The sequence below is a fragment of the Mus musculus genome, chromosome 10 (assembly GCF_000001635.26).
Source record: "Mus musculus strain C57BL/6J chromosome 10, GRCm38.p6 C57BL/6J".
Lineage (NCBI taxonomy): Eukaryota > Metazoa > Chordata > Mammalia > Rodentia > Muridae > Mus > Mus musculus.
Genome location: NC_000076.6, coordinates 30,715,455 through 30,740,177, shown reverse-complemented (window position 1 = coordinate 30,740,177; position 24,723 = coordinate 30,715,455). Strand labels below are relative to the sequence as shown.

General features: G+C 41.1%; 1 protein-coding gene across 6 annotated transcripts in view; it reads left to right on the top strand.

Annotated features, from left to right (window-relative positions):
- Nucleotides 1-24,723, top strand: part of Ncoa7 (nuclear receptor coactivator 7) — a 162,119-nt gene that overhangs the window by 67,523 nt on the left and 69,873 nt on the right. For all 6 annotated transcript variants that reach the window (XM_011243153.3, NM_001358842.1, NM_001358841.1 and 3 more), the window contains exon 3: nucleotides 17,312-17,532. In XM_011243153.3, coding sequence (XP_011241455.1) covers nucleotides 17,312-17,532 — 221 coding nt within the window. The remainder of the gene's footprint in view (nucleotides 1-17,311; nucleotides 17,533-24,723) is intronic.

The window sequence follows — 24,723 nt, the reverse complement described above, 5'->3', positions numbered from 1 at the left end:
CTATCCCAGAGTTCTATATGAATATTAAGAAAAAGAAAGAAAGAGAGAAAAAATGAAGGGAGGAAGGAAGGAAGGAAGGGAGGGAGGGAGGAAGGAAGGAAGGAAGGAAGGAAGGAAGGAAGGAAGGAAGGAAGGAAAATACTTTACAGGATTTTTTACTCCAATTTGTGATCAATAAAACCTGAGGAAATGACTAATAGGCCTATCAAGTAACAAAACAAAAAACAAAAAAACCTAAGACAATAAACTAATTTCTAAAAACTTTAAACCTAATGTTAGATGATTCTTCTTTTTAAGTATATACAATGGTGAGTTGTGAGGTCACTTGTAGCTTATGACATTGAAGTTGGGATCCCAGACCTTATGTAAATTCTTGGCTTGGAAAGACTCTCTTCTGTAATCTCAGTGGGACTCTGTGGAAGGTGAAAGGCTAAGAAAGGAGATTTCCTTGAACTAGTGGACCAGTGGGCTAGCCATGCAGCAGTACAAGAGATTGTGTCAGACAGGGTGGAAATTAAGGTCTAGCACTTAGCACACACATGTGCACTTGGCCTCCCATGTTACCCGGCCCCTAACGTGCACATGCATGTTTTAAAGCACCTTATCATAAAAAAGTAGGTATATGTGTCCCTAAAATTATTTGAAGGTAATGTAAAATTAATAGGACATACTCTAAATCAAGAGGAGAGGGAAAATTTTAGCTACAGAAAATTTTAACTTTATGCTACTCATAGTTTTCTGTGAGCGTGTCCTTTCTGCTGATCGCAAGCAACATGGTTCCTTACTAGGCTTGCAGAGGAGGATTTGCGTAGAACTCTTTGTTTTCAGAACTGTAACTTTTTTTATTAGATATTTTCTTTATATACATTTCAAATTTCAAATGCTATCTGGAAAGTTCCTTATACCCTCCCCCCCGCCCTGCTCCCCTACCCACCCACTCCTCCTTCTTGGCCCTGGCATTCCTCTGTACTGGGGTATATAAAGTTTGCAATATCAACTAGGCCATCTTCTGCTACATATGCAGCTAGAGACACAAGCTCTGGAGGTACTGGTCAGTTCATATCGTTGTTCCACCTATAGGGTTGCAGACCCCTTCAGCTCCTTGGGTGCTTTCTCTAGCTTCTCCATTGGGGGCCCTGTGTTCCATCTTATAGATAACCGTGAGCATCCACTTCTGTATTTTCCAGGCACTGGCTTAGCCTCATATGAGACAGCTATACCAGGGTCCCTTTATCAAAATTTTGCTGGCATATGCAATAGTGTCTGGGTTTGGTGGCTGATTATGGGATGGATCCCCAGGTGGTGTAGTCTCTGGATAGTCCATCCTTTCATCTTAGTTCTAAACTTTGTCTCTGTAAGTCCTTTCATGAGTATTTTGTTCCCTATTCTAAGGAGGAATGAAGTATCCACCCATTGGTCTTCCCTCTTCTTGATTTTCTTGTGTTTTGCAAATTGTATCATGGGTAGAACTGTAACTTTTTAGATTCTATTTTCATCCATATTTATGCAGTCCAAGCGGTTACTAGGAAGAGAAGTTAAAGCTGTGGTTTTCAAGCTTCCTAGTGCGTATGACATCATCTCTTGGTACAGGTGTTCTCAACCTTTCTAATGCAGTTTAATACACTTCCTCATGGTGTGCTGACTCCCAACCACTAAGTTATTTGTTGCTCCTTCATAACTGTTATTTTGCTACTGTTGTGAATAGTAATGCTTTTTCTGTGTTTTCTGACGGTCTTAGGTGATCCCTATAAAAGGGTCATTTGTCTCCCTCAAAGGGATCAAGAACCATTTAGTTGGCAATGAAACTCATTACATCTTTGTGTTTCTGCTTGAGGTTTTTCAAGGTGGTTGCATGTTAATTATTTGCTTTTCACAGAAATGTACACAAGAAAAGAATTCTCTCAAAAATTTTTTATTACAAGTCAATTGTGTGTATCATTAAACTATGTTCCACTGTTATTTTCTATATAAACTCATTGCCGTGTTAGAATCTCAGGTGTCATCCTGACAGACCTCACCAGGCCAAAGCAGTTCCACGTGAGAAAGGTTTATTGTGGTGGGAGTGGGTAAAAGGGGGCAACAGAGGAAAGAGAAAAGAGAAAGAGAGAGCAATGGTCTAGAGGGTCTGCCTTTTATTTAGATTGTGACATAACTGCTCTCAGGTAAACATGGGAGGTAAACCAGATGGACACTGGGAATGTATGGATTGTCGTGCCAACAGATGTGAGGGTCCCTGTTGCCTATGGGTGATGTCACTGTCATCACTGGATTTGGAAGTTACCTGCAACTGTAAAGCTGGTTCCTGATACCAGCACTCATTAAATATAGTCAGAGCATAACCATGATACCCCAACCAAAATAAGATTCCTGTGTGCACTAAGGTACTGTACTAGGGAGTGGAAAGAATGTGTGAGCTAGAAGAAAATTTTGAGAGAAAGGTTGTAAAATGCTGTCTCCAGCCCTTGTGTTAGATCACAATAATGATCTAACAGTAGCCATGGATATGTTAACTGGGACTAGACTGTACAAGACTGTCCCTGTCAATAGCCAACCATGGATCTGGGAAGGGCCCATGGGGTGGGGGTTGGGAGCTACTTCTAGAACCTACTGAGCTATTGTCTTCTGATAGGGTCAGGGGGAAGGGTAGTAATTGTCTTCGGTTGCTCCCCACTGATGGACTCATCAGGCTCCAAGGAATAGTTCCAAACCCATGGTCAGATACACAATGTCCTTGATAAGCTCAGTGAGTCACAAAACAGCTTTGAATGGGGGAAAGGGAGTGGTTGGTGGGTGGGGTTGGCAAGAATGGAAGGGTGGGGAATAAGAGGTGAGCGAAATCAGAATGCATTATATTCATACACAAAGCTGCCAAAGAACAAATTTAATAAAGCTAGGGGATTGTATTTTTCAAAGAGAAAGTCTTCCTTGGCTTTGCTATAATCAAAACACTGAATAACTACTATTGATCAGATGGAAATGATGTATGAAGGTGAGATATAACCCCTAAATATTGTGCATGTTTAAATTTTTTTCCAGTATCTTGGCTTCCATAAGGCAGTTTTAGACATACTGCAAACAGAAGGACACATCTGTAATATTCTTGCTCTAGCCTGTGATGTCAGAGCAGTCACTGCTCATAAACATTGTGCTTTTTCTTGTGGCCCCTCATTGCCACACTGAACTTATTCTTATGGCCTAGATAGTGCGTTCCTTATGCATAGTCATGACTTGAGCTTGGATGCTAAGGTAATGATGTGATGCTTTGAGTCCATTAGGGCTCAATGCTAAGTTAGGGCTAGAAATAGAACCTGCTTGCACCTCTGAGAAGACAACCTAACCCCAAGAAACACACCATAGTGTCACAAAATCTCATATCCCTAGAAAGTCAGGAGCGGTGGTTGATACCTGTAATCCAAACTCTTGAGAGGCTGAAGATGAAAATAATAGTTGTGAGTTAAAAGCCAGCCAGGCTACAGAGTGAGCCTATGCATGTGTTAAACAAACAAACAAACAAATAATCAAACAAATGAAGAACAAATCTAAGGGGTATTGCTGTCTTCATATTAAAATATTCAGATCCTAATCTGTCAGACCAGGAATGTTCCCCTTCATGGCAAAGGAGACCATGAAGATAGTACTAAATTGAGGATCTATAGACAGGGAGGGAGGGTATGAGGGTGGGCCCTGGGCACAGTCACAAGTACACCAGTACAGAGGACCCCGGACTACACAAGGACAAAGAAATGAGAGTTGAATGTTACTATCTCTGAAAGTGAAGGAAGAATTTTAAGAAATGGCAGTCTACCAGCTGAACCAGGCAAGCACAGAGATTAGGGGTGACAATCCTGCCTACTTCTTGATTTCGACCTGGTACTGAGTTCAGAGTTGTGATTTCCAGAGCTATAAGACAGGATGTGTCATTTTTGGCTTTTGCTTTGTTTTGTTATTACGATTTTTGTTATTGTTGTTGTTGTGTGTGTGTTTGTGTATATTTGTGGAGATCAGAGGCTAATATGCAGGAGTCAGTTTTCTTCTTCCATGTGGGTGCCAGGGATTAAACTTCTGGCGTCAAGTTTGGTGACAAGCACCTTTCCCTGCTGAGCGGTGTTCTTTTAAGCCATAGGCTTGTGTTAATTTGTTACAGTGGCCACAGGGAATTAATGCTGCTAGTATGGTATTGAACCATACTAAAATAAGTAAGACCCTGGATAATATCATGGTAAAACAAAGGTGAGCGAGCAACTTGCAATTCTTAGCATTTCTGTTTTGGACTGTGATTAGCTTGTTTTGCTGTGTTCATCAGCTTATTTTTGGTTCATAAGCAAGGAAATCAATATGTAATCAGTATATTTACATACTGACTGATTATCTCTAGCATAGTGACTTAATTAATATTCTTTTTGTCCCTCTTTCTGTCCATCGCCCCTCTTCCAACTTCAAGCTAAGAGATATAGCTCTTGAAATGATGTAACTTAATCCTTTTTTTTTTCAATTTTTATGATGAGTTTATTGGTGTTAAGTGTATATTTTAGCTTACTGTGGGTTTATCTAAGTCTAACCTACTGTATCCTGAGGAACATGTGCAGGCCACTCTCCTCACCATAGGTTCCCCTACAACTTTTCCAGTCTGTGACCTAGCACCTAGATTTTCAGAAAATGGAGCCATATTATTCAGAGAGCTATTCAACGTGCAAAAGCCTGTCTTGTTTTTTATTAGGAGGCAAGCATTTACCTGCATCTACCTTTTCATTAGAATTCTATCACTGGAAGGTAGTTGAAAAGGTCCCAAAAATGTTCCAAATGAACTCGCCCCAAGACTTCTCTGACTGAGAAGTTGGGAGCTGTTTCTCATAACTGTACTTTGGTTATCAGAGGTACCTAAGATATGCTGGCCCATCACTGACTTGGTACCAGAAGAAACTCCTAGAAAACTGACATTACATTCTTACAGCTTGTCTTAGCATCAAATTTATTGGTCTTTATTAAAATGCAGTTGTTCATTGAGGCCAAGAGAAGTTTATGTGTATATGTACCTGTATACAGAGATGTTATAATTACAGATCTCTATCTAACCCTCATGGTCATTTGGTTTTTTGTTTGTTTTTAATTTAACTTTTTACATACTCACTTTACATGTTCTTCACTGCCCCTCACCAAGTCACCCCCTTCCACAATCCTTCCCCCCATTTTACCTCCCCCTTCTCCTCCTAGCCAGTATCCCCCCACCCTAACTCTGTACTTCAAGATTTCCAGGCTAGGCGTTTCCTCTCCCACTGAGGCCAAACAATAAAACATATCCCACATACATGTACAAGCAACAGCTTTTCGGATATCTCTCGCTCCAGTTGTTTGGGACCCACATGAAAATGAAGCTGCACATCTGCTACATATGTGTAGGGAAGTCTTCGTCCAGCACATGTATGTACTTTGTTTGGTGGTTCAGTCTCTGAGAGCCCTAAGGGTCCAGGTTAGTTGACCTTGTTGGTCTTCCTGCAGAGTTCCTATCCCTTTCGTGGCTGGAAATCCTTTCTCTCACGGTCTTCTGAATTCAGCCTATTTTAATTTACTGGTGAATTTCTGATTTGGGGTGGGAAGAATCTCATTTTGATGATTACACATAGTGAAGAAAAGGAATTCGATTCTAAAATTTCTGTTACTGGAGTTGGATACATCTACAAATTTTCTCAGTAACTGTTCAGAATATTTGCTTTTATTTGACCATAATTCCAAGAGAATTTTCATAAATATTTTTATAGGCCTATTTTATTTTATTTTTTTAAAGATTTATTTATTATTATAAATAAGTACACTGTAGCTGTCTTCAGATGCACCAGAAGAGGGCATCAGATCTCATTAGGGATGGTTGTGTGCCACGATGTGGTTGCTGGGATTTGAACTCAGGACCTTCAGAAGAGTAGATAGTGCTCTTAACTGCTAAGCCATCTTGCCAGCCCCAACTTATTTATTTGTGGTGTGTGTGTGTGTGTGTGTGTGTGTGTGTGTGTGTGTGTGTGTAAACCTTAGTACAGTGTCCTCAGAGGCTAAAAGAGGGCATATGGAGCTGGAGTTACAGGTAGTCATGAGCTGTGTAACATAGTTGTCAAACTAGGGTCTTTTGCACAAGCAGTACATGTTGTTAACTGCTGAGCTCTCACTAGCTCCTCAAGTGATTTTTTAAAAAAAACTACCCCCCCCCTAAGTTTGATTATATTTAGCAAACATCACAATTTTGGATTTGTAGAAAAGCTGAACTTCTAGTTTATAAAACCATAAAATGAACTAGAATGTAAAAAGTGGTGCTCTTTTAGGAACAACAAGTAGTCTGTCAGTGACAACATTCACAACAAAGAATTTATACAGAGTGAGAAAAAGAACACCAGCCTGCATTCATGCTGGTGAGATGCTGAGCACCTTCTTTGTGTTGTCTAGGCTGTGCTTTTTGTGTTTATGCATTTACTTGTATCCTTACAAATCTCCCAGTAAAACAAAAGCAGCAACAGCAGAGACAGAGCTCATGTTTTCCAGCTCTGATGAACCAAGCACAGGGTGTGTTCATTAACAGATCTTCCTGTACCATTTAACTGTCACAAAAACAAACCAAAGTTAATTTGTATGTCAAAGACAATGAACCCAAGGCCTAGATTTAGAAACTTGCCAAAGATGTACACCCAAGGAACGAAAGATTATTGGAGCACAAATGATTTTGTACAATGGCTGGCCTCATTCCCTTGCTTTCTCGAACTTAGATGTGGTAAGAGTCAGGCTTAGAAAACCTTCTATAGGTCAGAAGGTGACAGGGTGTAGCCAAAGAATGTAGGGACAGAGCAAAGTCCCTTAAGGGAGATAGATCAGCTGCCTCTGATAATCAGAAAAGAGTAGGGTAGGGTGGGGCTGCTGGGCACAAATTCACTGCAACAGTTAAGGTCAGAAGGAAGGATATACCAATAAGCAAAACTTGGGAAAATGTCACCATAGCTGCTGATATTTATTATGTTTCTATTGGTTCTTGCTTTTGTGAACTCAAAAGATGCCCCCACCTCATTTTGAAAGAGTTCAGCACCAAATTATATAATTATGGAAGTTCTACTGTCCTCAGCAACCGTAATTCCGAATCCACCAAAACCTACCTGTGTGTGTTTACCTTTGTATGTGTTTATCTGTATGTGTTTTTACCTGTGTGTCTATGTGTGTATTTACCTGTGTGTGTTTACCTGTGTGTGTCCTTACCTGTATATGTATTTACCTATGTGTGTTTACCTGTGTGTGTATAACCTGTGTGTCTGTGTGTGTTTACCTGTGTGTGTGTTTACCTCTGTATGTTTGCATGTGTGTGTATTACCTGTGTGTCTGTGTGTGTTTACCTGTGTGTGTATTTACCTGTGTGTTTATCTGTGTGTATGTTTACCTGTGTGTGTTTAACTGTTTGTCTGTGTGTGTATTTACTTGTGTGTTTACCTGTATGTGTAGTTACTTGTGTGTTTACCTGTGTGTGTTTATCTGTGTGTGTTTACCTGTGTGTGTATTTACCTGTGTGTTTATCTGTGTGTATGTTTACCTGTGTGTGTTTAACTGTGTGCCTGTGTGTGTATTTACTTGGGTGTTTAACTGTGTGTGTATTTACCTGTGTGTGTTTATCTGTGTGTGTGTTTAACTGTATGTTTACCTGTGTGTAGTTGGTCTGGGAGGTTTTTGTTGTATTTTTCATTTATTTTCACAAGATGAAGTATCACTAGAATTCTATTATGTAACATTTTTCATGAACTGATGTTATAATTGACTATGTCTTTTATGTTAGAATTTATTTCCCTAGAAGTCAGTTTGAGGGAGAAGTTTTATATTAAAAGAACTCACTACACATCTCCCATGGTTGATCAATTTTGGAATTTTATGTCTTTCTTCCTAGAACATTAGCCTCAAATTGTAGAGCAGCAGGTGTTTTGTTGTTGTTGTTGTTGGCTTATCTTGTTATTATTATTTTGTTTTTTGAGAGATTTTATACATAATTGATACAGCCTATTGCATTCTGGACTTTCCAAAGTTTGGGACTTCTACATTGGAAAGAAAATACACCACATGTGAGTCTTAAGGCAAACTCGAGGAAGTGTAAGACTTTTAAGTAGGTTTACTATAGATTTAAATTTTTTTTTTATACATCAGAATAGCTTTAACATATTTCCTAATTTTCTCAGCCAACTATAACTGTTAAAATCAGGCAAGACCTTAAAAGAAATCTCAGTCCCTTGTCTCTGTTTACTTTGCTATGATTCCTAAGGAAGTCACAGAGCTAATTACTGAACGGACCAAGGCCAGAATCCAGATCTGTATTCAAATCAAATTTGAGCCAGCTCTTTATCAACCTTGCCAAGACCATGAGGCCATCCCTTCTTCAGAGTTCTTAGAATTCCCCAGCCCAGTCCATCATACTGTAAAGTCAAAGGAGACAGTGTTGTATAAACACCCTTAGGACAGCAGCCTGCCAGCTTGTGACAGTGGAGCTAGCCTTGACTTGTGAATGCCTGCTCCACAACTAGACTCTGCCCTGTGACCTTGGGAAATGGTTCCAGCTTTTCTTAGCCTTTCTTATCTATGAGACAAAGATAAAATTGGCTGCCTTTTGCATTTGTAACTTAGCCTTTTGTTTAAAGAAAGATCGCCCAAGGTTTTTGATGTGTTAAAATTATGGCTTGCGTCTGAACACAGCACACTGGGCCCAAGGAGTTCCACCTGTGAGAGGTTTATTGGGAGAGGGGGGGGAGGTAGTTTATTGGGAAAGAGAGAGAGGGAGGGGTGTTCCCCTTATTTATATGGAAAATGACATAATGCAGGTAAAGGTGGGAGGTGAGGCAAGTGGATTCTGGGAATTCTGTTGTCTTGGTAATCGGTCTGTAGGTCACACTGTTGCCTATGTGATGTCATAGGTTTAGGAGGTCCTGATGCCAACAGTTTTCTTTTCTTCTTTCTTAACTTCTTCCTTTCTTTCTCTTCCTTCTTCCCTTCCTTCCTTCCTTCCTTCCTTCCTTCCTTCCTCCCTCCCTCCCTCCCTCCCTCCCTCCCTTCCTTCCTTCCTTCCTTCCTTCCTTCCTTCCTCTCTCTCTTCTTGAAGATTTATTCTTTTTATTTATGTGTATGAGTATTCTGCCTACATGTATGTCTCCATACCATACACACCTGCAGTACCTCAAGAGGCCGGGTGGGGGGTTGTATTCCTTGGAACTAGAGTTAAAGAATATTCTGATCTGCCATGTGCTTCTGGGAATAAAATAAAACCCAGGTCCTCTAAAAGAGCAACCAGCACTCTTAACCACTGAGCTATCTTTCTGCCTTCCAAGGTTTTCTTTTCTATTTTAGAGATGGGGTCCCTGTATGAAACCCTGGCTATCCTGGAATTCTCCATGTAGACTAGGCTGACCTCAAACTCACAGAGATCCAACTGTCTCTACCTCCTGAGTACTAGGATTAAAGGCATTAAAGGTTTTACTGATAATCTTTATGAAAACGTAAAACTCAATTTTTGGGCAAAATGTATATGCTAAGTTCTTCTAGAAGGAAAAACTCTTCAAGACTTCTATAAATATTTAAAAATTTAGATACCTCTTATGCACGGTATAAAAATTTAAAACCAGAAAAAGAAAATACAATGAAAAAATTCTCGCTCTCTTCTCTCTGTCCTTATTAACTTTATTTACTTATTTATTTATTTATTTATTTATTTTGTAAACTCACTCCCATGAGTATGTATGTGTTCATGTAGCCTGTAGACATAGCCCAGGCATGTACTCATTGGGCTTTGAATACAATTCTCATCTTCCCTTCTTGGCTAACCTCTGCCAGTAGGGCTGCAGTAGCTATGATCAGAGCTGCCAGCAATGGGAGGATTGTTCTATGTTTTGTCCCATATTACTACTAGCGTAAGTCCATTAAGCACTTGAAATGTATTATTTTTATACTAACTTTTTATTGAAAATTTCTGAGCTTCACATCATGCACCCCAGTCCCACTCATCTCCCCATCCCTTTGTATCTGCCCTTGCCACCTCCTTTCCTTCTCCCACAAGAAAGTAAAAAGCAAAAAGAATAAAATTTAAAACATAAGAAAACATCCGGTTATGGTAGCTGTAGTGTGTCACTGTGTGTCCACTCAGCTTTCCTTGCAAATGCTCATTGCCATGAGTCATTGGTGTGGTTAGAGGACCTGGCTTCTGCTACACTATCAATACTGGATCCTCACTGTGACTCATCTTAGAGATCTTGTTGTTGTCCTGTGCCATGGAAATCCTGCAGCTTTGGATCTGTAAGACCGACCCTTTCACACACTCAGTTCATAGATGAGGTAGATGTTAGGGCAGGCCAGCCCAAAGCCCCTAATCTGGGCCTGGGTAGTAGCTTTGTTGGTCAGCCTATCAGTGAAGAGGTCAGCTCAGGAACTTTGGAAAATTCCACCAGACCCTTCCCCTCCAGAAGGGAAAGGCTAATTACATTCCTCAGACCACAGGGAGTGGACCAACCATCTGCCACCTGCTGGTGGGGGAGGCCCAGAGCACATAGACACATTCCTCAACCTTTGGCCACCTACAGACAAGGGAAGTCCATGCCACCTCATTCCCTAAAGACCAATCAATTTAAAAGTCACACTTCTCTGCCAACCACATTGTGCCTAATGGCTGCTGCTCTGAAAACTGTATTAAAAACTCACCTTTGTGAGGGTCGTTCTCTCTCTCCTTCCTTTGTAGGGCGACCCCACCATGCTGGAACAACAAAAATTCCTCTTGGTTTTGCATAGATTCCCCAGGAGTTGTTCACTGGGGGTGGGGGTGGGGGTTCTCCGGTGAGCTAAGGCTCACCAGAGTCTTACATCAGCTCTCCCATACCCACACCACCAGGGTAAACTCTCCAGCACTGCCCAGGCTCACCTAATGCCATATCTGGAAAGGGGCAAGACCAGCTCTCCTGCTCTCATGCCCATGGGGCTGGATTCCCCTCACCCACACCATCAGAGCCAGCTCTACTGTGCTTCCAAGTTGAAGTACAGGGCCCACTTTCTTAAGTGTTGAAGCCAGCAAAGAGTGAGGCCAGCTCTGCACAGCCCCTGGATATCAATATGGTCCCAGGAGGTAGTCCAGACCAGGGATATCCACGTGATCTTTATTGTTAATAGGAGACATGGACATCAACACAGATCCCTGCTGCTGCATGGCCACCAACCCAGACATGGCCCTCACTGGCAGCACAGGCTGGGACTTCATGACCTCAAACTGCTCACATCAGGCTATTCCTCTGCACCCTCCACCCTCCTATCTCCAATTCTCTTTATAATGGCCAAACCATTTGGCTTCTCGTTTCTCTCTGGTCTCTCCACCACATACTTGTATATTGCAGTGGCTCCTGCTATGAAAGGGCCTCCTGGCTGGCTGGCCTCTGGGTCAAAATGTATTATTTTACAACTGAATTTTTAATAGTTAAATAATTTTGAAAGATTTAGTAATCAGGGCAAGTGAGGTAGCTTTTTGATAGAAGTGCTAGCTTCAAAAACCTGATACCTGAGTTTGGTCCCCAGACCCCACATGAAGGGTAGAAGAAGAGAAGAGAGCCCTTGTTCCACAGAATTGATTCTGATTTCCATACTAGCCACAGCATACATATCTATCTATCTATCTATCTATCTATCTATCTATCTATCTATCTATCTATCTATCTATCTAGGCTGGTTATTTTTGCACTGCAGAGAACTGAATTCAAAGCTTCATGGATGCTAAAGAAGCAACATACCAAAGAACTGTATCCCTAACCCATCTATTTAATATATTTTGAATTATAACATTGCATGTTTCTGTTCAAATCTGCCACAAGAGGTGAGCATCCATTCTTGCAAACACAGTAGGGATTAGATGCAGGCGTATCTGCAGGGGAGTGATCTGAAGCCCAGCGAGGGAGTGACTCTGTTCACAAAACAGTAATGAAGTAGTAACCTTGTTAAGCCTTCCCTCATCCTCAAACATCCATTAACAGTAGAAGTCCTTGCTCAGGATGCTAACTGCAGGGGCCAGTGTGTGCTTTAGTTTCACACCACTGTGTTGCTCTCTACATTGCCCCCACCAGGGAAGGGACTGTAGAGTCAGAGAGGAAGTTTTTCAAAGCCATTTCTGATAAATGCCAGTGTCGAAAACTCGTTTTCTATACTTTAGGAAGCTGGTTTCATTCAGCTATACAAATTATTTAAAAGTATCACCAAGTTTGTTCTGCTAGCTTTGGCAAGAACAGTTATAGTTGTAAGCCGCTCATGGCCTACAAGAACAGGGTACTCCTGAAAGGCAGGCTGGGGCTGAAAAAGACTTAGACTTCGAGAGAAGAATGAGGCCAAGACAAATTGCTCTGATTAAAGCCTGCGAGTTTACTGCGAGACTGTGCTTATAAAGGGGGAAGGCCCATCCTCAGACAATCCAGTCTTGGTGTCCGGAGTCAGCCTGTAGGCGATGTGCAGGATAGGATGTGTCTCTGGAATGTCTCAAGGGTCTCTCAGCAGGTAGCAGAGAAGAGAAGGGTCTCCGAGAAGAGCAGTGGCAGGTGACAGAACAATAGAGCCATCTAGGTCGGAAGGCTACAGCCCAGGTGGCCCCACCTCAGTGGTGACAAGGTCTGCACCAGCCAGCTTCAGGCTGGGGGAGGCTACAGACTGTGATGGGGAGAGAATGAAATATGCTTATATCATGTGAGTGCCTTTTGCTTTACTGTTAAGAAAAAAAAAAGCTACTGTAAACAGGTCTTCTGAATGCCGCAGTAAGAAGATAGAAAGTTCAGACTCACTTTGCTCTTGGGGAAGGTCTATCACTATCATCTCCCTGTGGGAAAACTGCTAATTAAGGTCAAAGTCCACCATGACCAGATTGCCTCTGAGTTCTGCTCAAAATGTGAGACTCCCTTGTTAACAGGTTTTCTTCTTTTCTGACCTTATCTGGAGGATATTCTAAGCCCCAACACTTGGGCTTCTACCTGAGAAAAATCAGGTAGCAGAGAAGGCTGGAGTTCTCCAAGCTAATTGCGGCATTTAGATAGGCCCCTGAGTGGTCAGGCAATGAACTTCCCTACTTGGGTATTCTGCCTGGCAAAAGGTCTAATTCCTGGTTCATCCTGAGTAAGGCATATGTGTTCTCATTCGCCATCTAATAAAGCAGTTTCAACAATCAAGACCTTTTCTTCATTAAGGATCACAAGGGGTGGGGGTGGGGGTCTTCTCTAGAAAGCCTTCTTTCCTAGCTCCTCCATAGTCTGGGCACTCACTTGGAGCCAAACTGGGATCCACCCCTGTCCTGTGCTCTGCCATCCCCTTTCTGCCAGGCATGTGGGAATGCCCTCAGGGGAAGTGCCTACCTAGCCCCCCCCCCCCCACCAACTCCCAACTGTGCCAGCAGCACCTGGTACACAGGCAACTGGGAACTACAGTAATCCATCCAGCAGCGGGCTGGTGGCGTTCTGTGCACCCCCAACAAGGAGGTAAACACTCAGTAAGACATCTCCCCTTGGTTCTGGCTTTCCCATTAGCTCCCTTAGTCACCACACTCAAGAATTATTCTGACTTTTCTACAATTTGAATGTTATAATACAGTATAATACCACTTTGATAATAAAAAAAAACAACAATAGTATTGGACAAGGCATCCAGGCAAAGCATGCGACATACTCATTGGGAGAAGAACAGGAAGAGAGGTAGACTTGCTTGGGAGGTTTAGCAGCTGGAAGGGATGGGGTTTAAATGGAACAGTGGGAGGGAAAGATAAGAACGATTGTTCTTGTACCTGTGGTTCATTTTAAAGAAAGTGTAATCTAACTGAATGAAGATTTGTTTTCTTCACTTATGCCTATAACAATCAAATGCTAAATGTAATCCAGTGTTTTGTAGTGAGCTCCAGGCCCAATGAGAAGCCCTGTCTCAAAACATAAGGTGGCCAGTTATCAAAGAATATGCTGAGAGTTGAACTCTGGCCTCCACACACATACACACATAAGTGCACATACAAATGCAAACTTCCACACAGAAATATACATATAGCTTGAGTACACACACACACAAACACACACACACACTCAATGAAGTAAAGGAGTTTAGTTTTCTACAAGACATTTTCTCTAGTTTATCTCAGTGCAGCTATAGAAAATCCCTAATGTGAGACTAAAGTTACTGTGTTAGATGCCAACTCTAAAAAAGGAGAAAACATAAACGCTCCAGAAAGCAGAGTCTGAGGACTATGAATTTGGCCACTGTCATCAGGCTGCCAGCTCCTCAGCCTTGGGAAAGGTTAGGTAAGGGTCTATTCTTGTGTCTAGGATTAAGGGCTTCCTATCAGGGTTCCAGGAATTCCTCTGATTTCCAGCTGCAAGACCACAATGTTTCAGTTAGTTATAATGATAATGTCCAAAACAACAGATTACTCTATTCAAAACAAAAACTGATTTAAAAATTCTAAAATGTACTCTATTTTATTCTAAACTAGTTTGGTGTTGCTATTTTCTAGCATCGTTCCCCTTCTGAAGTAACAACTGTTTTGGCTAAACCATTGACAATAATATTCTGTAAAAAGAAAAAAAGAGAGAGAGAGAGAGAGAGAGAGACAAAGATAAAGAAAACAATATATCCCATTTTCTAATTTCCGTGAGTGAAAATTAGTGTCTAATGAGATGTTCCCAAACACTGCTGCTGCTCATCAAAACATATGCCCCAGATCAGAGTGGATTTAATTATCACTGGGAGGGGGTAAAACGGGGACATCAAGAGGAAAAATCCAGACCACGAGGAAAACAGCATGTCTCAGGAGATAGGTACGGAGCTAATTTTATGAATCTGCTTTATTCTAGGGGAGAAAAAAAAAAGCCAGTTTTGAATGACGTGAAAGGTTCATTTCAAGCAAGTTTTGATGAGCTCATGCATAGAGCAGGGCCAGCCTGCCTACCTACAAGCAGCATTTTGAGAAAGAAGTGAGGTCTTTACAGAACCACGCCTTATAAAGAGATGCTTGAGCTCTCTCTCCACCAGGAGAGGCAGGGCAAGGCAAGTTAAGCTTCAAATGGTAATTAGGTCTGAAAAGTTTCATTTTAGTAGAGGCAGACCTAACTTCATGACGAACCACCTATACTTTTACCAGTAAAATGGCTTAAAACCTGATAGAAAGTAATCATGTACTCACTGAAAATAATCTCTTATTGTAGTTCCCTAAATTGAATTTGTAGTTGTGTGTGTTCAGTGTGTGTGTGTGTGTTTTCAGACAAGCAAACAAAGAGATGAGTTGCATACTCCTCTGCACATTTTCCCAGCTGTCTTGTCTTTTAGACCATGTATACAAGTAAATGAGAATCTTAGAACTGGCTTCCTTGGTGCTCAGTGAAAGATAGCACACTTGCCCACTTCTTTCGGCTCTAAGACCCCCATCTTGTACAGACTCCTACAGGCCTAGTGAATGCTGCCACAGTCTTGGTGAATTCATATGTACAAGGGCTTTGTTTTCATTTTCTTAGTGTTCTCCATCACTTCTGGCTCTTATGTGTTTCCTGCCTCCTTTTCTACATGGTTCCCCTACCCCTAAATGGAGAGATTTGATGCCAGCATCTCCTTTAGGGCTGAGTGTTCCAAAGTCTCTCATTCTCTGCATAATGTTTGGCTGTGGGTCTCTGTATTTGTTGCCATTTGAGGCAGAAGCAAGCTTCTGATTGATGATGGCTGAGCAAGGCACTGATCTATGGGTATTCCATATTATCATAAGGAGTTATTTTATTGCTATTTTTTCTTCTCTTTTTCCTTTTTACCCTAGGTCCCTGGGCTGTCTAGTCTCAGGTTCTTGGTCACTCGAAAAGTCTTTGGATATGGATTCCATATCAAGGAGTGGGCCTTAAGTCAAATCAGACATTGGTTGATTACTCCCTCATCACACTAGCATATCTTGCAGGCAGGACACCATTATAGATCCAAGGGTTTGTAGTGGCTGGGTTGGTGTTTTATCTTTCTCTTTTGGTAGTATACAGAGTATCTTCCTGCCTGGACCAAAGATGCTTGCTCAAAGGGCTGAAGACTCTATGTAGGTACCAGCTTGACTTCTCCATGTTCAATAAGCTGTATAGGTGTTGTCTTCAGCTGTGGAGCACAAGGCAAGAGAACTGTGTAACGGAATGCAAACTTTACTCCGGCAGTTATACCTAGTGCCCAGGTTCAAGAGGTTAGAGGCGTTATGAAAGAGTTTATGCTCTGTAGAACACAAACTTTCTCAAGGACTTGCTCACTAGAGGGTGCACAGCAGTTCATTGCAGAGCATGCATTCCTTGGGAAACATTTGCAGGGGATAGTTCCAGTGATGATTGTCTTCAGCTCATACACCTTGGCCTTGGGAGTAACTAAAAGCATGGAATATGTTCACTAAATCATTGTGATTACTAATCACAATGATTGCCCCTAGTGTCTATTCCATTGTGTTACTAGGGGATTTCAGATCTCAAAAGATGTAGCACTATATGGCTCTTATCATCTCTATAAAGAGTTACACAAGCCAGAGTTAGGTGTTATAATTCTTTATCCTGCCTTTAAGCCAGTATAAAACACGTTTCATACCTGCTTGTCTCTCAGTTCTTGGGTAGAACAGAAAATCACTCTTTTAAAAACATGCAATGTCCCGAATGAGGCCTTATAGATGGGTTACTGTATCTTGGTTTAATAACAATACTCATGATTTCAGAGCCTATAGAAAAATGCCATTTTTCTTAGACTTAGAACGTATCCCATACTTTTTTTTTTCCTGAGATTTATTATTGTGGATACAAAATTGAGCAAAGATCCCCTGGTCTTCATGGTAGAGTATTTAAGTGGCTAGAAAAGAAAATCAACTTGAATAATTTTATGAGACCCTGTCTTTAAGCTAGTATCTCCTCCTCCTCCTCTTCCCTCCTCCCCTTCTTCCTCTTCCTTCTTTCTAAGTGAAAGCAGAACTGAGGATAGAGCTCACTGGTAGTGCGCTTGCCTGTCATGTACAGCACCAGGATTCAGTCCCCAGTTCTACCAAAAGAAAGGTGGAGGAAGACCCAGGCCTGTCAGCCTGTAAGCCCAGCACTTGGAGCCAGTCTGTGTGCTTGCCAAGAAGGAGGAGGAGAAGAAAAAGAAGAGGAGAGACAGAGACAGAGAAACAGAGAGACAGAGACAGAGAAACAGAGAGACAGACAGAGAGATACAGACAGAGAGAATATCAGAGAGCGTTTTATATATCAGACAACTACATTTTAGAGTCCCACAGCATAAAATTAGGATGGCATGTAACAACTTTCCCCCTTTTCATTCGTAGACTAAAAAAGAAAAAACAAGCCAAACAAAATGCAGAGATAGTTTCAGCTGCGTCCTCGAAGAGTCGTTCCGGGAAAGATGATGCTAATTCAGACATTTTGGAACAAGACAAGTTCAACGTTACAGCAGAGGGGGACCATAGCACTGATGACAAAAAGAAGAGAAAAAGTAACCAGTTAAAGGAAATCAGGCGCACGGAACTGAAGAGATACTACAGTGTTGGTAAGTACTTGTGACGCCGTGGGAGTATTTTCTTTAAAAAGCTGTCATAGGCTGAGCATGGAACTAAAATCTCCATGCTCAGGAAAAAGAAGCCAGAGGAATGGAAACCGAAGCCAGCCCAGGTTACTAAGGCCCTGTCTCAAAGCTTTAACAGGAAAAGCAACAACAAATTGTAATAACTTGTAAGCTAGATGTGGTCATCACAAATTTGAAGCCAACCTGGTCTACATGGGGAGGTCAGGCTAGCCTGTTCTACATGGGTAGATAAGCCCAACCATATCTCAAAATATAAACAAAACTTCCACCCTCAAAAAATTAAAATCTGTAATGATTTTTCAAAAATTATGATTTATAAGATAACATTATAACAACAGCCCAGCATTTAGAGTAAGTACTCCATGTCTCTGACTCTTACTGTATATGTTATATGATACTCTTATTATATATGTTATATGAAATGAAAGGATAACTGTAAACTCACATACTCCACTCACTGTTGGACACTTGTCATTTAGTAGTGTGTCTGTCACATGCTTTGTGCTGATGAACATTTCCCTGTAGGAGAAATGCACTTTTTTCTCATGTTTTTGTTGTTTTGTGTGTGTGCTTGTGTGTGTGTGTGTTTGTGTGTGTGTGTGTAGATGTGGTTGCTAGGGATCAGAAGTTGACTTCAGAATCTTCTTTTATTGCTCTCTCCTTTATTTTTGAGACCAAGTCTCACTGAGCCTGAAGTCTCTCTCTGGCTGGCCTGCTTCCAGGAGTCCTCCTGTCTCTGCCTCATAGCCCTGGAGTTTCAGAAGACCAGCACTATGTTCATCTTTTTACATGGGTTTTGGGAATCAAAATTCAGGCTTCCAATTATACAGCAGGCACTTTGCCCACTGAGCCAGGTTTATTTCTTTTCCTTAGTGGCTATACATAGGTCCATAAAAGTACTAAGAGTTGTGATTGTAATATTTGGAGGAGACAAGGCCTAGTGTGTGTCAGCTAGAAACAACCACTAAACACAAAACCCCTCATTTAGAATAAGTCCACAATGTTTTAGAGTTTCTTAGACTAGCCATTGCTGCAAACGAACAGGAAATAATGGCTTACACAACTAGCTGTACCCATCTCATACCGACTGTTCTGTCATATGCAGGTCTGAGTATAGTTCAAAGAGCGTGCCAAGAGAGGATATTAAGAATCAGAAATTTGGTTTGATATTGCTAGGCAAAGAGAGAAAAAGATATAGTAGTGCTCAGAGAACATCCTGCAGCTAAAGTCATGAGATGAAGTAGTGCAAAATAGTAGGCAGATCTGGTGACCCTGAACTTGCTGTAGACCCTGAATAATCTTGCTCCAGATTGTGGTGGACTTGCAGAGAAACATATCGTTTACCATGTTTACGATAACTTCTTAATGGGCCTAATGCTACATGTATGATGGTGCGTGTCTGCTTTAATAGGTTCTGAAATCACCTATGATACAAGCGTCCAGGGCACATCTGCAAGGCATTATTTAGCCTCTGGGCATGTTTTCCAAGGATTCTATTGATTAGGTTAACTGAGGTGGAAAGATCCATCTTAAAAACTGGCAGTTCCATTCCTTGAACACAAATATCCACTCCTCTCTTCTTCCTGGCTGAGGAGGCAACATGACCAGCTGCTTCAGGCTCCCACAACCTTGACTTCCCATCAGAATGGTCTTTACATTAAACTGTGACTGTACTTAACCCCTTCCTTCCTTAAGATGCTTTGGTGACGTGTATTATCACAGCAGTGAGAAAGTCAGAGGAACAGTTCTTGTCAAGGTCATGCTACACTACAGTGTGGTGGGACAGTGCTTGTCAAGGTCATGCTACACTGCACTGAGGTGGGACATTGCTTGTCAAGGACATGCTATACTACAAGAGGTGGGACAGTGCTTGTCAAGGTCATGCTACACTACACTGAGGTGGGACAGTGCCTGCCAAGGTCACGCTACACTGCACTGAGGTAGCAGCGAGGACTGCTTCATATGCATTGATCTAACAGACAGATGAGGAATCTGCTCTCAGCCATGACCATGGGGCTGCTAGTACTGAAGAGGGCAAGTGACCTATGGATAAGTTGGGGGCCATTAATGTCAAGTCATCAATACAATGTGTTTGTAAACACTGTGCATTCCACCCTAGTGAATGAGGCTCTCAAGTAATTAATAAGCTTACAATTAAAATCTAAAACATCAGTATACTCCACGACTTCTGAGAAGAAGAGAATTAAGAAAGTTGTATTGAGTCCTATTTTGATTGACTTCTTGCTTTGTTTGTTTCTACTGCAGGGGAATCTGTTGAAAGTGTGTTGTTGAGTTTAAAATGGCATCCCTGTCTTTATCCTGCTTACTCACTCTTACCTCACAAAATACGTTCAGTTACCTTCTGTTCTGACACTTCCTTCCTGTCTCTGTCCAGGCCAAGCCAGTTCTCAACCATTTTCATGGATGATCAGTGCAGTGCAGGATGACCTTCACAAGCACTGTCCCATCTCAGTGCAGTGCAGGATGACCTTGACAAGCACTGGCCCACTTCAGTGCAGTGCAGGATGACCTTGACAAGCATTGTCCCATCTCAGTGCAGTGTAACCATTCTCTGGTTGCAGATGATTTAGACCCTATAGTGTCTCCACCTTGACAGGTGCTCTTTGTGTGTGTGTCTGCATATATGATGGACATATCTGTGTTCATTTGTGTGAGTGGAGACCAATCTTGGGTGCTATTCATCACCATCTACCTTGTATTTTGTACAGGGTCTCTCACGGACCTATAACTCATCTGGTAGGCTAGCCTCTAAGCCTCAAAGTTCTACCTAGCTCTGCCTCCTGGTGCTGAGATTATAAAAATGGGCCATTCTTCCAGATTTGTATATGTATGTGTGGAGGAGTGGGTAGATTTTGAGAAACTCACTCTGTAGATCAGGCTGGCCTCAAATTCAGAGATCCATTTGCCTTTGACTCCTAAGTGCTGGGATTAAAGGCATGTGCCTCAACCTCCAGGCCAGACATTTTCTTAGTTTACATAATAGAGATTGGCACTCAGGTCTTTTAGCACTTCACTCAGTTACCTCCCTATCCTGACAGATGTGTTTTAAATGTGCATTCTGTAGAAGATCAAACATATAGATGAATGAATACTCTTGTAATATTTGGCTCCATTTCCGGATAAGTCTACAGGATATTGGTAAACAGTGAAGTCATTTAGTTGAAATTGCTGTGTGGTTTTCCTTGTTAATAGTAAGAGATGCCATTATATCAACCCTCAAGAATGACAGTAATGGCCATTGGTTTGGATATTTGGGGAATTTCATCAGGAGACTCCAGTGCTGGGATCAAACCTCTGGGTGGGGCTTCATTTGCTCTAACCACATTTGACCATAGTTCCATAGTTGACAAATGCCCACTCAGCCCACTCAGATTTGATTAGCCTCGTAGAGTCTGTTGCCTTTCAGAGTCCCATCCCAGGATGTAGTTCTATACCACTAGGGGGAGCATCAGACCTTGAGCTAAGAGTCATTCCTGTTAGAGAACACTGCCTCTTTCGGTGTTGCTCCTAAGTGGCCAGATAGTGAGGGGACTTGACAGTGGGTGGATCTTGTCTGCTAAGGATTTAGATTTGCCTGGTAAAACTCAAAGAAAGTTGGGGGAAGTGCCATTATTTCCCAGACGAATCTGAATTGATGAAGGCAGGCTGTACTGATCAGAGACAAGCCCTTAGGGAAATGAAGTGCTGAGGAGAGATTCTGCTCACAGGTAGAACAGTATATGCTAATTAGTATCGTGCATGAGGAAGAAAAAGAGCAGTCAGTACATGACAAATTTGAACTCAGGAATGAGGAAGGATTTTGTGTTTAGAGATGAGATTTTGAAAGTCTAAGTCATTTTTCTCAAGGGGCCTAGAGATGCCTGTTTATTGCTTTTTTACAGATGTGAGGTGAAATCTATATGTAAAAGATGCGATCCCAGGAACAGAGGTCAAAATGAGCTAGTGGTGCTAAGAGAGAACATGAACTTAGCAGTGCATAATGGAAAAAGGTATAGGTGAGAGTTGACCTATCTGGGTACAGAAAGTATAAAGCAGTCTGCCTACCTGTCTGTCTGTCTGTCTGTCTATCTGCCTGCCTGCCTGCCTGTCTGTTTTAATCTTAAGACAGGGTCTCACTCTGTAGCTCTGGCTATACTGGGATACAATATGTAGAGCAAGCTGGCCTCACACTCACCTTCCTCTGCCTCCTTGTGCCATGATGCCCTGCAGGATTGTTTCCTTTATTTGTTGAATTTTATGCATTAAAGAACTATTTCAAATATTAGCATACAGGGAAAAGCAGAACTTAATAGCATGACAAAGCAAAAGCAAAGGCCTTGTAAAAAGAATATTTATTATGCAAGTACAGAGTTTGTTGAAAGCAGTTACTTCCAATTGTTGCCCATTCTGCATATACAATGTAATTTCCCAGAACTAAAGAAGGATATTTTGACAAAATGTTTTTATTTTTTCAAATAGATTTATCTGTGACTCCTTGCAGCCTTGAGCAATACGTCATTGCTATCTCCTTATACAGTGATAACATGCAAAAGAATATTATGGAGAGACTGAGTCACTAGAATTGCCTCATTATAACAACATGGTCCTGATTCTGTAAATGTTCTGTTCTGTTTTTGAGAAGAGATTAGGAAAGGAAGTAATCATATTAAGACAGTTTGTATCATATAATTTGAGATCTAGTACCTAGCACAGCACCAAGTAGGTAAATATCAGAATGTTTCTAGAACAAGTGAATTCAACCTTTCTGTGCTTGCATTAATATTTGCTAATATGTAGGACTGCTTTCACTTACTCTGTTTATATGGTATAAACTCTTAAGAAGTTTTGTAGGGGATGGAGAGATGACTTAGAGGCTAAGAACATTTGCTGAGCTTACAGGGGACCCAGGTTCAGTTCCCAGTACCTTCAAGGAACTTCATGACTATCTATAACTCTAGTTCTAGAGGATCCAATACCCTTTTTTGGCCTCTTCAGATACTGTATGCATGTGGTACACAGACATGCATGCAGCCCAAACATTCACATATAAAATAAAAATGAATAATTTTTTAACAAGAAATTGTTTGATAATTCTGTGTCTTACTGTGCTTTTAAAATTAGCTATTATTAAGTTTTTAGAAAAATTATTTAAAGACAGAGTCTCACTGTGTGGCTCTGACTGGCCTGGAACTCACTGTGTAGAACAAGCTGACCTTGAACTCAAGAGAGATAATCCTGCCTTTGCTTCTCTGCCGCTGTCACGTCAGGTTAAGGATGTGTGTGACCATGCCAAGCCAAGTTTTATACAATTCATCAGAACACTTCTAAACCTCCCAAAAGATGATTAATTTATTGCAGCATCAAACTCTAGTAAGTTGGCTATAAAATACTTTTACTTTAAAAGAACACTTCATTCATTAGTCTTTAATGTTAAAATAGTGCACATCTTCCCCTCTAAATCACACAGGTAGAATGGGAATATGAAAAAGCCATAGATTTCAATGTCAGACCATTCTTCACTTGAAACATATCTATGGAAGTACAAGGGTAAGAAGAGATGGATTTTATGTCAGGAAAATAAGGCAATTTTGAATAAGGTAAATTATTAAAATAACATAATGTGTTAATTAATACAAGCATTAATGCCAGAAATCCTGGAGAGCAATTTAGAAATGTTAAGATTTTGGTTTTTTTCAAGACAGGGTCAGTTTGTGTAGCCTTGACTGTCCTAGAACTCACTCTATAGACCAGGCTGTTCTTGAAGTCATAGAGATCCACCTGCCTCTACCTCCTTATTGCTACGACTAAATGCATGCACTACCATCTCCCACCTACTTTAAAGAATATTATTTGGGAAGCCATTATAATGAAGATGAAGGACTCATATGAAGGAGCTTGGCATTTTATGATTGTCAAAACCAAAGATTTGCTTAAAGAGATCATTTGTCATGAATGTAGCTCATCTTCTTCTCAGGCTCCTCCCCTTCTTCCTTCCCAGGCCCCTCCCCTTTCCCTCACCGCCTTTCCTGTCCTCCATCCTTAGATGCTTCCTTTCCTTTATTGTTTCCATCTTTCTTTTTTCCTGAGATGTCATTGTGTAATCCCAGGCTGGCCTCAGATTCATGGTAATTCTGCTGAGCTTCCTGGTGTGTGGTTGAATGTGTTTATCTTAACATCAGCCTCATGTAGTTTCTCATTTAACAAGCCTACTGAGTCTACTACATTCATTACAGTTTTTCATCCTGAATTCAAAAGATTAACAAGAAAAAGTAAAAAAAACTGAAATTTTCTACTGATCCTTTGCTATAGATTCTTTGTTTCTCATGAAAATATGAAAGCAACCAACAACTGGGTTCTTTCCCATAGTGGCAACCACAACTTTCCACACAACTTAACACTTTTTCTAAGGGTTTGTTTTTTCTTTTTAAAACCACATGGGTGAGTTTCGTATCTGTTATTTGATTTTTGTTTCAATTCACAGGCTTAGATCAAGGTTATATTATTTTTATAAGTTTATTTCCAAACATAAATAGGCCAGGCCATTAATATATGACCTTCAGCTTAGGAGTGTAAAGCCTTCTTGTCCTTTCGATTTTAAAGATTAGAAGGGTATAAGATTAAAATGAACTTTTATGTGAAAAGAATGTCAAGAGCCTAAGGGGGTGGGGATAGTCTCAGTGGTAAAGAACCCGATTGTAGGTCCAAGACTTAGTTCAATTTCTAGTCCGAAAAATCACCTAAGTACTATTGTTGTAAAATAACCAGGAATGTAGTTAAAAAGGAAAGTGACATGAAGGAAGATGTCAGATGTGGGGGGTATTGAAGGAAGAGTCTGAGGGGGAAAAAAAAAAACCAAAACCACATACACACACATTCTGCATGAAAAGACAAAATACATGGGAACAGAAGCAACCGAAGCTTCTGTGAGACCAGAAGCCTGCATTCAGGAGTGCAAACACTTATTTGAGCATAGAAATCAAAGGAGTTCACCATATGTAGGGCAAGATGAAGGAGAAAATGTAGGTTAACTGTAGGAAGGATTTATGGGTCATGGATAAATGGCTTGAAAAATAGTTCTAAGTAAAACTATGGAATTTTGTCATAAGGCCAGACACAGTGGCACATACTTTTAATCTAAGCAATTGGAAGGCAGAA